Source organism: Solanum dulcamara, chromosome 8 (assembly GCF_947179165.1).
Source record: "Solanum dulcamara chromosome 8, daSolDulc1.2, whole genome shotgun sequence".
In the NCBI taxonomy this organism is placed as follows: domain Eukaryota; kingdom Viridiplantae; phylum Streptophyta; class Magnoliopsida; order Solanales; family Solanaceae; genus Solanum; species Solanum dulcamara.
In genome coordinates, this window is record NC_077244.1 from 59,401,937 (window position 1) to 59,416,591 (window position 14,655).

General features: G+C 33.8%; 3 protein-coding genes across 4 annotated transcripts; 1 reads left to right on the top strand and 2 right to left on the bottom strand.

The window, feature by feature from the left end:
- On the top strand, positions 1 to 6,450 carry LOC129898932 (prefoldin subunit 2). 2 transcript variants are annotated; one of them, XM_055973641.1, is made up of 3 exons: positions 45 to 105; positions 5,185 to 5,322; positions 5,617 to 6,450. In XM_055973641.1, exon 3 carries the CDS (start codon positions 5,621 to 5,623, stop codon positions 6,053 to 6,055), a length of 435 nt encoding a protein of 144 aa, XP_055829616.1. In that variant the 5' UTR covers positions 45 to 105; positions 5,185 to 5,322; positions 5,617 to 5,620; the 3' UTR covers positions 6,056 to 6,450. The 2 variants fall into 2 exon arrangements, with proteins under 2 accessions (XP_055829614.1, XP_055829616.1); XM_055973639.1 differs by lacking the exon at positions 5,185 to 5,322 and having other exon boundaries at positions 1 to 105.
- On the bottom strand, positions 851 to 3,606 carry LOC129900004 (uncharacterized). Its single transcript, XM_055974994.1, has 5 exons — positions 3,343 to 3,606; positions 2,126 to 3,250; positions 1,948 to 2,020; positions 1,306 to 1,522; positions 851 to 1,220 (listed from the first exon to the last, which is right to left on the bottom strand). The coding sequence occupies exons 1-5, from the start codon at positions 3,604 to 3,606 to the stop codon at positions 851 to 853; spliced, it is 2,049 nt and encodes a 682-aa protein (XP_055830969.1).
- Positions 6,451 to 6,683: 233 nt separating the features above from the next.
- LOC129898931 (uncharacterized) lies at positions 6,684 to 10,003 on the bottom strand. The gene is made up of 5 exons (XM_055973638.1): positions 9,762 to 10,003; positions 7,908 to 7,976; positions 7,488 to 7,563; positions 7,347 to 7,411; positions 6,684 to 7,114 (listed from the first exon to the last, which is right to left on the bottom strand). The coding sequence occupies exons 1-5, from the start codon at positions 9,939 to 9,941 to the stop codon at positions 7,034 to 7,036; spliced, it is 471 nt and encodes a 156-aa protein (XP_055829613.1). The 5' UTR covers positions 9,942 to 10,003; the 3' UTR covers positions 6,684 to 7,033.
- Between the last annotated feature and the right edge of the window lie 4,652 nt (positions 10,004 to 14,655).

Consider the following 14,655-nt stretch of genomic DNA (forward strand, 5'->3'; position numbering starts at 1 on the left):
GGTTTATCTTGTCTACTGCCAAATAGTTTTTTTTTTTATTGTTTTTTTTTTACCTTATTAGGGTTTTTGATCTTCTTCAGATTTCTTCTTCACCAAGATTTCCAGGTTCATTTCCAATTTCACCTTCTTCGTTTTTGCTCGATTTAGTTTAATTCTGCTTGTTTCACTGAAAATATTTGTTCCTTTAACGAAGAGAAACTATTGAGTTATCTTTTTCTTTTTTTTTGTATATTTTTTATGGAAGAAATGGGTATATATGCTTCTGTGATTGGCTTTTGCTTACTTGACATTGAATTTGCTTAGTATTGATGCGATAATTTGATTGTGGATCGATATGTTTTTTATAAATGCACTACTGAGCTTAGACTAGTATATGGTTGCAATAACGTTGGAATTGCTTGAGCAAAGGCAGTAAATTACTATGTCCATGTGGAATTACCTCCAGCTTGATTTCAAGTTTGGTCTTTTTAGGCCTTCACTTAGTTATTAAAGATATGATACCGCCAAATTGTTCAATCATAGATTTTTTGTTTTGCTTGCTTTACTTTGTACCCTTTTGAAGCCTACCTAGTAAGATGGATAATTAACGAGCATCTTAGGATTCATTAAGAGTCTTAGATCCTTAGATATAACTACATCCTCTTCGATCCATTACCTCTTTGGCTGGACAGAAACATACACCATCTTGATAACATGTCACTCATGTCATTAGGAGATTTGCACTCCAATATAACGATATACTGTCTATGCCTTTGTGTCACATTGCTTCAGTGATCAGCAAATTGATCAACGTGTTTTAATAATGTTGAATTACAGAAATATTTATGGGTTTTGAATTATGTCCCTTATGCTAGTGATTTATAGGAGGAGGGGGACTAGATGAGATGAGAGGAGAAGGGTTGGGAAAAGAAGAAGTGGGAGGAGAGGACTCCCCTTGGATAGGAGTAGCAGCAGGAGTAGTGTGAGGAGGTGAGATAGGTATAACAGGTAGATTTAAGACAGGAAAGAGAGGAGAACCAGGAGACTTGACATGAAGAAATGGAAAGATAGATTCTTTAAAGATAACATTTCTATTGGTAAAGAAGCTTTGGGAGTGAATATCATAGATTTTGTAACCTTTCTGAGTCATAGAGTACCCCATAAGAACTCCTGGTATGGCTCTAGGTGCAAACTTATCTGCGGATCTAGTGGTGGAAGCATAACTGAGACATCCAAATACTCTGATATGAGAGAGGGAAGGAGGGTGATTAAACAGGATTTCAAAAGGAGATTTGAAGTTTAGAAGGTGTTCTATTTAGGATGTACACAGCTGTAGTAACACATTCACCCCAAAATCTTAGGGGAATAGCAGCTTGAAATCTCAGTGACCTGGCTATTCCTAGAATAGTTCTGTGTTTTCTCTCTACTACTCCATTCTGCTGTGGAGTGTAAACACATGAACTTTGGTGTAGGATGCCAAGAGTTGATATGAGAGACTGGAATTCAGTACGGAAGAACTCACAACCATTGTCTGTTCTCAGCACTTTAACAGAAGTAGAAAACAAGTTTTGTATTCTTTTAAGAAAATTTTTCATTACAACAATGACTTCAGACTTACATTGTATCAGAAACACCCAAGTAAACCTAGTGAAGTCATCTACTACTGTGACAAAGTACCTCTTATTATTATAAGTGGGAACTCTATATGGACCCCAGATATCACAATGCAACAAAGCAAGTGCAGACTTAGATGGAACTACTAACAGTAAAAGGTAACTTTGTGTGTTTTGCCAAAGGGCATACAGTGCATACATGATCTTCCAGCTTCAGATGTCTAAGACTTTCATGTTTCTTGATAATATCCAGAGGAGCATGTCCTAACCTTCTATGCCAAAGAATACCAGAATCAGATACTTGCTCAGCTATGTTGACACACTTAGTTATTGAACATTGTGAAGATTGACTCACAGAACTTCCCTTCAGAATGTATAGTCCCTGATCCTCCCGTACCAATCCCCTTCACCATGCAAGTGTAGAGATCCTGAAAGATGCAGAAATCAGGAAAGAATCCTACTGAGCATTATAACTCCTTAGTTAATTTGGCTACTGAGAGCAAATTAAACTTAAAATCTGGTAAGTAGAGAACATCAAAGATAAGGTGATTAGTGAGAACTTTGGAACTTCCTTTATGAGACACAGGTACTACACTACCTGTAGGAAGATGAACTGTATTCTTCTCAGATTTTGGAAGCTCATGATAGCTATGTAACAACTTAAGATCAGAAGTCATATGATTTGTTGCACCTGATTCCGCTATCCAACTAGTATTTACAGTATTAGTGTTTAGAGCAGTCATGATACCTGCATTGGCAGCTGGACTGGAGGTCTGTTCTTCATTACCTTTGCTCAACATCATCAAGATTTGTTGATACTGTTCCTGAGTGAAATAGGGAGGAAGTTGTGGTTGATATGTGCTAGCATTAGAAGAACTTTGATTGAATTGAGCAGAGTTGTCATAGTTATTGAAATGACTCATATTAGGCTCATGATCTCCAAAACTTGCTGCCTGATTTGCATATTGACCTATCCCTTTTTTCTTAGATCTAGGCCAATCAGGAGGATATCCAATCAGTTTGTAGTAATTCTCCTTGGTATGACCATTGTAGCTGCAGTACTCACACACTAGTGAGCTTTTCTTCTGTGGTCTGAAATTGCTGGTGGATGACATCCTATTAGGATAGTTACCTCCAGAGCTTGAGTTTCCACCTGAGGGACTACTTCCAGAGCTCATATTTCCTCCACCATAAGTGTTTCTAGATCCCATGACAACTCCTTTACCAATAGTTCCCCTGAATCCAGAACTAGAACCTCCTTTGTGACTGAAGAATGCTGCTCCTTCTAAGGATTCAGCGACTTGACTAACAGATGAAGAGCTTGCCAAAGACCTTTGGCTCTCATGATCTATAATCATGGAATAGGCCTTGTTTAGTGTTGGAATTGGAGACATCATTAGAATCTGGCTTCTGCATTGAGCATAGGTCTCATTGAGTCCCATTAGAAACTGCAAGAGCCTTTGATACCCATGGTGTTGAGAGTAATTACGAGATTCAGGACAACTACAACCTGGACAAGGCATGATTGCATCAAACTCATCCCACAGGTTCCTCATTCTAGAAAAGTAATCTGAAACAGATAGAGTTCCTTGTGTTAAAGTGACAATTTCTCTGTGTAGATAGAACACCCTAGAGCCATTTACTATATTGAATCTCTCCTTTAAGTCAAGCCAAATTTGTGAGCATTTGAGGCATAGATTATGCTGCTCAACAATTCTTTCTTTACAGCATTCTTGATCCATGACAGTACCACTGCATTCACTTTCTCCCACTGATCATGTAAGGACTCATCAAACTTGTCTTTGTTGTGCCTACCATCAACAAAGCCTAATTTGCTCTTTCCTATCAAACCTAAAGCCATAGATCTGCTCCAGAGTGCATAGTTCTCAGATCCAGTTAATTGAAGAGAGATGAGAGAACTACCTGGAGTGTCATTTGGTTGAAGGTATAACAGATGATTGTGATCTATCTCAATTCTTCCTGTGCTATGAGCTGTGGATGAATTAGTAGCCATAGTCTGATACCATGTTAGCTTCCATGGAAGACGCTCTACTGATGAACTAAACGAAGAAGAAGAGACTTAGAGAGAATAACAAGCTGAAAATGGTTTACCTGTCACAATTTAGATATTTTCAGCTTGCTATTCTCTCTAAGTATCTTCTTCTTCGTTTAGTTCATCAGTAAAGCTTATTCCATAGAAGCTAACATACGGCTACTAGATAATGACAACCATTGAGGGCTAAACTGAAATGTAGTAATCCTGCCAATAAATATAAGACTTGTTCCTGAGGAAATGTATTTGGTAGATGGATTCATTTATGTATTTCACATTGTCTGTGAAAGGTAGTATTTTATTTCATGGTACATTTTGTTGAAACTTTAGTCAATGGGTCTTATTATTCTATTTATAGTTTTTGAGAAGATTATGTTATTTTTAGTTTCCTTCTTTAATTCAGCATTATACTACTCGTTTACTCAAGAACTTGGCAATTTACCGAATATTGAACTGGGCCCTGTTAATGGGCGTAAGAGTGCTTCTGGAAGCTTTTGGAGAAGACATTATGGGAGAATCACGTTTTGCCTTGACATTGTTTTCTTGATCTCCCCTTTTTTTTTATAAAGTTCTCAGTCTTCCTTTATCAATAGAAAAAAGTTGGTCTCCAGTTCTCCCTGTCAGTACATTATCTTCTTTGAAGACTTGCATAAGCTTCAAGTTCGAGATCTCCTGTTAGCTAAGTTGCTTGGACTCGGGTGTGGGCATCCGATACGGGTGCAGATCTAGAAGTCGGATCCTCTATGATGATTCGGGGTTATAGATCCATGTATGTATACGGGTGCGGGATTCGGCTAAAGATAATTCAAATATCTATAAATAGATTTATAAAACCTAAATTATGCGATATTATGTGGAAAACTTGAGGAGAAAATATTGATCAAGAGGAGAATCCTGGAAGGAGATAAAAGGAAAGGGAGTGGCAATAGAAATTTATACATACAAGGTATTTCATTTTCTATTTCACATTAGTTTTTGTTTTGGGTATAGAAATCATTGAATCTATCTAAAATCTCTCCCTCGAATTTGGTCAAAGTACCCAAAATCGATTGACCATATCGGGTACGGATCCCATACCCACACCCACGTCGTGTCGACACGGGGTGCGGCACCGAAAGTGAAGAGTCCGAGCAACTTAGCCTGTCAGTATAATACCCTAGAAATTACACTTTTTTGCAATCATTTTGTAGACTTGAAAAAACGTTGGGGTTTATCATTAAACAAATTAGAGATCCAAAAATTTGATTTGTTGATCCATTCATTTTCATCATTTAAACAATATGTATCTTTTCTTTGTTTCATTGGGACCCCTAGTGATGTATAGCTACTAAATAATGAGAAGCATTGAGGTTAAACAGATATCTAGGAATCATGCAAACAAGTATAAAGATTTTTTGTTCCCAAGGAAAATAGTATTTTGGTAGATGAATTCATTTATATATTTCATATTGGCTGTGTGAGGTAATACTTTATATCATGGTACATATTGTTGAAAGTCTAGTCATTTGGTCTGATTGTGTTTTACCGAATATCAAATAGGAGTCTTGTTAATGGATATGAGAATGATTTTGGAGGCTTTTGGAGAAGACATTATAGGAGAATCATAGTTTGACATGCCATTGTTTTCGTGCTCTCCCTTGATCAAAAGGAAAAGTTGTTCTCCACTTCTCCTTGTCGGTAAATTTTCTTATTTGCTTCCATGCAATTCAAAGCCCCCAAAAGTCCTAGCTTCAGTTTCCCTTGAAGGCAAACTTTTTCATTTGTGTTTCAATGATGCAACTGTTTTTCTTGGAGGCTTTAACTAATAACATGAATTCTACTGTCCTTCTGCTTTCTCTTTTGCCCTAGTTACTTGATAGAGATTACCTGTCTTGATACAGCTTTGATATTTGATCCTTTCATCACCACGATTTGTGATTGGAGTAGCTGAGCATAGATATGATGTTTGACATAGTCTGTTTTGTGTCTCAGCGCTATGGCTGCTAAAGCTGAAGAACCGATCAATGAGCAAGCAGTTGCCAACATCTATAGTGCCATGAGGTCTGAGATCACCCAGATTTACTCTAAAATTACGGAACTGGAAATGGAAGTTAGTGAGCACTCACTCGTGATCAATGCTATACAACCACTTGATCCTGCAAGACGGTGTTACAGGATGATTGGAGGTGTTCTGGTAGAGAGAACCATCAAGGAGGTACTGCCTGCTGTTCAACGGAATAAGGAGGGAATTGAGGAAGTGATAGCTCGACTGAATGAAGCCTTGGAGAAAAAGAAAAAGGAGATTTCTGACTTTGAGACCAAGTATAAAATTAGAATCAGAAAGCCTGATGCTGAAGTAAAGGAGGAGGGTGGTCGAAAGGAAGGCTCTGCACAAGGAGTCCTTGTTGGTCCTGCTGGTTCAAATGAATAGACCTGTCTATTTTCCAAATTCCATTTTGAGGTACTTCGTTGAATATGGTCAAGGAACTATAGTACTTTAGCATCATCTTTAGTGTGTGAGATCTATCATGTTCATTTAGCTTACGCAGTGAAGACTCGAGCTTTTTTTGTTTTTTATGATGGAATATCTTTTCACATATCAGAGGTCTTGAGACTATGCTTCATGCCTTGGCGGTGTTTAACCGGACGATGGCGACATTTTAGAATCTTGATTTTACCTCCTCGAACATTAGCCAAGTGTTTCTTACTTGCTGAGACTTGTGGCATTTTGTGCTTTGGATATGGATTGTAATTTAGGTTGTTGGAGTACAATTTAGACGGCTGAATCTTATTATTTTTCCATGGTACTGAAAAATATCTAGTTGTCCCTATCCACTTTTTTTGCGCATAAATTCCAACATGATATATCATCAGTGCTTGACATTTGATCTGGCAAAACTTAGCCTTGCTCACAATTATCTTTTCACTATCAATAATGAGGAGCACAAGTTCTCAATAGGGTTTTACTATGGAAAGAAAGTTCCCCATCAGAAGGGCTTTACTGAGTTTTTGATGTGTGTGTGTCAATGCATAATGCCCCAATAAATACGAACAAAACATAAGAGGGTAAGTACTATTACTGTCTCACAAATTAGATGTATCACTTAACCATCTTGTAAATACTCCAATCAGCTCATCACACAGACATGAAAATTGCACCTGCCAAGCAATTCATCGCATTCAATATTCTAGTGTTCAGTAATAGGAACATAAGCATAGTACAACAATCAAGTTCCTATGAGACCATCATTTCTCTTCATTGCCGATGGTAGACGATTCGATATGGTGTTGGATGTAGTATTAGTTGGCTTTTCATTCTTCTGTTTTCCTGTATTCTGCGTGTCTTCTAGAGTAAATATCTCACAAATGATTTAACTGCTACATTGATCTTAATACACAAGGCCATCCGTTACGAAGATGCTCCTCGAGGTCCTGGCTTTCCGTAGCCTAGACTGATAAGCTTTTGCACCAACTTTTTCTCAGCAGCTACCTGAATAAGCAAGAAAGGAAAAATTACAATGACACTAACAGCTGGAGATACATATATACAAGATAAGATATTGTAATTTTATGGACAATAGATATCTACAAATCATGTATTAGCAGCTATATAAATGGAAATGACGTCCAACTAGAATTTTGGACAAGGGAACACAAACATGCAGAGCATGGAAACTAGAAAAAGGAAGGATAAACAGAGTGGGAACTGAAAGAGATCAAACCTCAAGCATGGGGCTGTTCTTGGGGATATTAGAAGCTAGTACAACATTGATTCCAGTCTTAAGAACTGCACAAGGAGCTATGTCAGACAATGTATCAAGAGAATAATGTCTGGGACTGACTTATTTTGAGTAGTAATATACCTATTCTACGGGCAATACCAGATCCTGTATTATCAGATGATCCTCCTGTCAAGGAACTCACGCTAACAGTATTGCTCTGCACATGACATAGAAGAGTGAGACAACTGAAATAGACATGACAATCGCAACCACTTTCACCCTCTTAAGTATAACATACATTCCCCACCGGAACATCTATTTATTTAAGGGGATACGGAGAGAGGTTATTGTGAGAGTACTGCAAATTTCTGTAGAATTTTTTAGTATCTCATTTTGAGTTTTCGAGTTCCTGTATAGTTTTATTCCCTACATATTTTCATTTTTTTCAGATAACTTATTTAAGAAATATCATTTTTTCTTTATGAGTATAGTCAGTTTGACTCTCAGTTCTCATTAACTTTACTCAAAAGCAATTACATATATGTCAAGTTCCAAACTTACAGGTCTTGTTGGAGCAGCTGCATACAAATCCCCAAGTTTGGTGGAGTTACAACCAATCCATGCATATATCTATAGAGGATGAAAGAAATTATTGTAAATGAAAAGTAACCTGTTTATTCAAACTTGAAGACATTTCACACGCATAATTAACAAAAATGAACAACCACAACAACTAATCAAGAAATTCATTAATTCTATACACTATATCTCATTTTGTCTTGATTGAAGATGTAAATGGGTCATGAATGCATCAGCAGATTTGATCCTTCAATATGCTAACATTTGTATTAACCGTACATTCTCAATTTTCTACTGCATTTGCAGTCAACTGAACTTCTAACTTTTTGTCTAACTTTCTTACTTCTTATTTTCTCTGAATTATTATACAGATCCCCACGTATATCTTTCCCTTAACCTGATCAATAAAATTGTTTAATGAAATAATGAACCTTCAAATTCCTACTTGAACATCTTTTTATTGATCCATTTGAATCATCACTAAATTAAGATAGCTTCTACAATCTCGACAATTACTTGTCCATAGGCTATTAGGAGATTAAGACAGGTTGTTATGGTGAAATTGGTAGACACGCTGCTCTGAGGCAGCAGTGCTAAGGCATCCACAAAAATAATAATCGAAGAAACACCTCAATTGCAATAGAAAAAAATCCCAGAGCATATTAAGTCAATGTCTCTCAACTGAACCAACCACCAGTTCGCACATACTACCAAGTCCATGGCAAACTGAATATCATAAGTATTTAAACAATTGTCTGGTGAGTACTTTTAATACCACGATGGTTAACTTTCTTGTGCTTCAGCTGTAATTTTCGTTCATAAGCAATCGATTTATGAACATCATCAATCAATCATTAAGACTCAATCACACAACCAAATGGGGTTGGCTATATGAACTCTTGGAAACTCTTTTGCTCGAATTGGAGCTACATCATTCCAATATCACTTTTGTTCTCTGAATCACAAACCTATTCCTAGGTAATACATAAAGCTCTTTAACCAAATAAAAAAGATTCTCAGCTGTAGCAACCGCAACCAAACTTTACTTCAAATAAGTTGGTAGTCTATATGGATCCTTTGCTTCCATTGTGTTTTATCCTTTAACCAAGTCCACATTTGATTCTGTGAAAGGGTAGATTTTTTCAGACAACTTCCCATAACCCTCCATGTGAGTTAAGGTCAACCTCATTTTCTTTCAAACACATCTAGCTATCAAAAGGGTTGTACTTATGGACCAGCGCAAGTGGAGGTCTAAATAGGGCATGGCCAAACTATGTCAGCGAACCTTCTCTCGTTCTCGTTTTATACAATACATTACGCTAGCATTTGGCTCTGAATTTAGAAATTTATCTTCAAATATCTGTTTGGCCATGAAATTTGATCAAATTTTGAAAATTTATCTTCAAAATATTTTTAAGTTCCAAGAAATTTCACTTTTGCTCACAAAACTTCAAAAAATTTCCCAAGTAAAATGCATGTCCAAACACAAGTTGTAAAACTCAAATCTTCAAGTTTCAACTTCAAAATTTATGGTCAAACGGGAGTGTATGGGCTATCTTCACATATGTTGGATATAGCTCTTGTCAAAATAGTGACTACTTGGGTTTTTTCCAGTCCTGAACTTGCCGAACAAAACCTAACCCCCAATAAATCATATTCCAAATCTTCCATAAATTTTCGTGTTTTCCCCCCAAATTCCTCCCACGTACTACTATGTGCTTACTTTACCAACTCAAATACGAGTAAAAAATTCACTAAGTTCTGATAATTTTACCCAAAAAAATAAAATGCATATCAATAATCTATGGTTAATTGGAGTAAGGGAGGTAGAAAAACCTGATTCTGAAGACGAATGATCTGAAAGTAGAGAGTAGTATCGTTAGATACTTCAGAGAAGCAGGTAACTTGCACGCGACTTCCGTCATCGCCATCTTCTGCAACTTTCAACTGATTCATTGTGTCAGTAACAACGTCAACTCTTCCATTAGAGGAGGGCGATGGAGGTGATTCCTCCATTTTTCAGTTGAAATTGAAGAAACGAATTCGAGGGTTTTGAAAGAGTTACGGGTACCGGGTGGGAAAGATCCGATCTTTACCCGATCCATGTTAAGGTGCTATAGTAGTACAGAATTAGGGTGTGTTTGGTAAGATAGAAAATGTTTTCCAGAAAAATAAATGGGTTTTTACTTATTTCTTTTGTGTTTGATATGCAAATAAAAGGTATTTTTCTAAAAATTATTTGTGTGTAATCTAGACAAAAAATTTGAAAGTTGTGGGGTGGAGTTGTGAGGTAAAAATGAAGTATACTAGATAGAAGGTGGAATAAACACAATTAATATGGAATGTCACTTGTTTTTTCTGCTATTATTGTGGAAGGCATTTTTTTTATTATTTTTAAGAAAGTTATTCTTCTAAAGAAAATATTTTTAAATTTTTTTGATCAACTGAGCATGATAGAAATTTATAACTACTTTTTGTTTTTCTTTTATAGGTGTATATATAATGAAACTATTCTCGTAATATTACTGATTTAAACTTTTAAATGTGATAATTCTCTAAACTTAACTAATAAGGATTTTGAGGTGGCAATTGAGTGGATTAGGTTAAATTTAGGCGAGTCATAATGGGTCAAGTCAATAAATGGGTTGAAGATCTGATCCAAATTTATTTGAGTCAAAATGAATTGAGTTAAAACGGATTAGGTAATGGGTCATAAGAGGTTAAGACCTGGCCCAATTTAATTTTTAATAAGTTGTAATTTAATTATTTTATTTTGTTCTCTTAAAATATTTTTGAATCTATTATCTTTTTTCTTTATTATGATTATACAAAACATATTAAATAGTTTTTTTGAAATGTTTTGATAAAAAAAAATTGTAAGTCAATTTGGATCACATATCAACCCAATTGAAATAAATTAAATTAATAAATGGCTCAATAACTCATTTAAACTTAAATGAATTAGACGAATTAAACGGATTGAATTTAATTTCTCTACTCCTCAAAAAAGTCGAATTTATTTCTTGTGCGCTCTCGAAAGTAGAGCTTAGGGGAGGCCAAGTGATGGGACTTGAAGTGGTGAATCTAAAGTAAAGGATGAAAGAAGAAGAAGCGTGGAAGGAGTTTTTTTTGTTTGTTGTTTTTTTAATCTTTAATTAAAATTTTTAGATTTGATCCTTTGTGCATTTTGGCCATAAGTTTTAGATTAAATTTTGAAAAATTATTTTCAAATATCAATTTATATTTTGGACCAAATTTTTAAAAATTGTCTTCAAGAATGTTCAGTTTCAAAAATCAATCCAAAATATTTTCTGGTAAAAATTTTGCTTTCACTCTCGAAAGTTCAAAAAAAATTCAAATAAAATGCATATTCAAACATAATTAAATTTCAAAAATTACAACTTCAAAATTTATGATCAAACGAAAACTAAGCAAACACATAAAATAAACACATCTCTCTCATTCATAGTATTACTTACGTTCAACAAGTACTTATAATTGCATTGATACATCCATAAGACTTAAGTACTATAATTCTACAATTCATGGAACTCGTGATAAGTTGTCATAACTTATAACCGTACAATGGAATGAATAAAAACTGAAAATTGAATGAGGTTCAACTAACTGTCCAAATTCATCAGATTTTGGTGCAGTGATGAAACTGCTTCACCATTAATCAGAAATTTCGGATTCAAGTCTTGAGAGTGGAGAAAATCATTGGAAGCGCCAACCTTGAATGGGACTTCCAGTGTGCGACCAGATTTAATCAAGGCTCCAATACGGGCTCCAAATGCTACATGAAACCCTCCCCCCGGGCCGAAAAAAAACTGTCCACATTCATTTCTTAATATTTCCATTATGTTTCATCCTTTATACTCAAAACAGATTTTTTCTTTTTTACTTATCTATTTTAATTTTTTTTAAAATATCATTTTCTTTCAATACTATACTTATCATTAAATAAATACTACTAGTTCGATTTAGATTTTCAAAACATAATTAATAAGTTTAATTTAGTAACGTAAACTCTTGATAAATATTTTCTTTATCAAACAAGGTGTCAAATCAACATTAATCAAATAAAATGAAATAGAAGGAGTTATACCTTCTTATTTACGTAAAATAATTTATTACGGACTAAATATAAAAGCTAAAAATACGATATATAATAGAGTATGAATCAGGAGCAAGGTGTGGTTATCAATGCCATAAATTTTATGATTTAGTTGGAAGTTGAACCAAATAATTAGTTGAAGCATTCCAACCAAATATCCCTAATTTTCCTACTCTTCAATTTGTTTCAAACGTAAAATTTACAACTTGTTTCAGCTCTTTTCTTCACGTAAAGCAAGTACAAACTCAAACTCAAGTACAAACCAACTTGTGACAATAACTTGACATAAATTGCAAATATATATACAATGGGCGCTTTCAAATTCCATAACCATCAATGATATCGTCTATCTTTTTTTACCTAAAATAATATGGATTGGGGAGTATAGAATTTTTTTTAAAAAAAATATTGCTTCCACTAATCGATTAAAATACAATAGTGGTGTTATACTTTGATTTGATACAAATTCAAGACATCCTACCACATCCGTCTTTCCTTAATTTGATGACTTTATTAATAAAAAAGGAATGTGCATTCAAACATGCAAATAAAGCTCAAAAAACTTCTCTCATATTATAAAATTGCACTAATTAATAGTTTTTGTGCAAATGGCATGTAAATTGATTCTTATATACATACCCTCGAAATTTCTTAATTAACCCTTAAGTCGTCAAATGCCCTCTTTCTTGATCACAAATAAAAAGATTGGAATATTATTGCTACTCATAATTGAAGCCCTTAGGCATTTTACCCTGAATTTTATTTGATCTAAAATTTGGTATTTTCGTCTCTAATTCAATACTAAATTTCACGATACTATCTTTTCCTAAAGCTCACAACTGACCTTGAACTGGCCAAAAAGCTTTCTATTTGAACAGAATTCCACAATTGCATAAGCTTCAGTCTCGATCGATTATACTTTTGATTAATTGGGTAGGTGTCGATAGCAGCAGAACCTTTGCTTTGATCCATACCACAAAACAAGAAAAGATCTCAGCGTTTCTTTGCTCTGCCTCTGGGCCCGAGAGCGAGGTCCAATGATCCTCTTTTCAATCTCTTACTTACTCTCTCGTGCGATTAACTCTCAAGCCATAGCGAACAAGTAAAGAAGGAATGACCAAACGAAGTCACTAAAGGCAGGCATCCATCCTTCCATTTGATCAGAGGCATCCGAGCCGAAGTAATTCAATTCACTCGAAAGGAGAAGAGCGTCAAGCAGCCCCAACTCTAGCTCCAGAGGGCTCCATAGAGCAGGAGAATGCTCAGGTCCGTCTACGTGTGATTCCTCATTTGATTCCTAAAACGTGAGGTGAGCTGCTGATTCTACTCTTGGAGTGACTCAACATAATGCTTCCAGAAATTGGAACCGGAAATAAGATAAAAGAATAATAAAAAAAAAGACCATTGATGTGACACTATTCATCAACATTATTATATATTTTATTTTTTATTATATAATACTTTTAATTTAACATATTATAGATTATATATTTTTAATTAAGTTCCTAATATACCTAATTATTTTTTATGTAATATCTTTATAATATTAATTTTAAATTTTAGTTTTGGTGTATAATTTTTATAAATTAATTTCCATATATATCCTATTTATATAAAATATAATTTAATTTATTATAAAATATTTATATAAAAAATATAACCATCACAAAAATGAAAAGAGCAAATGTAATATGTTGTTAATGAATAACACAATGTACTCTTTAGATAACATAACTATAAAATATTGTGTGATATGTATCAACGTATAAAAATACAATAAATAACATAATAATTTAGAAAATTATAACAGTAATTTAAAATTTTGTCAGATTCTTTCTAGATCCACCATATTATAATATTTATTTAATTGTATCTTATTAATGATTTCACATTTATTTGAATTATCTATTAATATGAATAATGTATAATATTTGCTTATAATTTATATTATTTTTAAAATTATGATATAAATTAATTTTATATTAAATAATTATAAAAAAAATATGAATTATATAGGGTGAATATGTAAAAATTAAATATAAATGTAATAAAAATAATAATATACTATTAAAAAGAAAGAAGAATGTAAAAAGAACATTTTTTTTGCGTAAATTTTAGCATAGTATATTGGAGTTAGTTTACATTAAAATGATGTTCGTACTAATTTAATGTAAAATTTGATGTCATGAATCGGAGATGACTTATATGGTACTATATTCTCCAACTCAACACTATCATGGTGAGATTTGATGGAACGTCATTTCAAGTAAAAACAACCAAATTTAGGATGTCATGAGATTTTCTTCAAATTTCTCTCACTAAATTTCACTTTTACTCTATTTTTCTTTTTCAAAGTTTACCCTAATTTTTTTATTTTTATAAATATAACCTCATTTAAATTATATTTCATGTTTTAAATCATATTTCATGTTTTAGGAAAAATACATTCAAACAATCAAATATTTTTGCAAAAATTATAACCAAACATAACTTCAATGTCAAAATTTCAAATAAAGTGAAAAAATAATTTGCGATAATATGTAATAGCTCGTATAAGGATGTTGTTGGTGTAATATACCACAATCACAATATATTACAGTTGAAAATAAAATA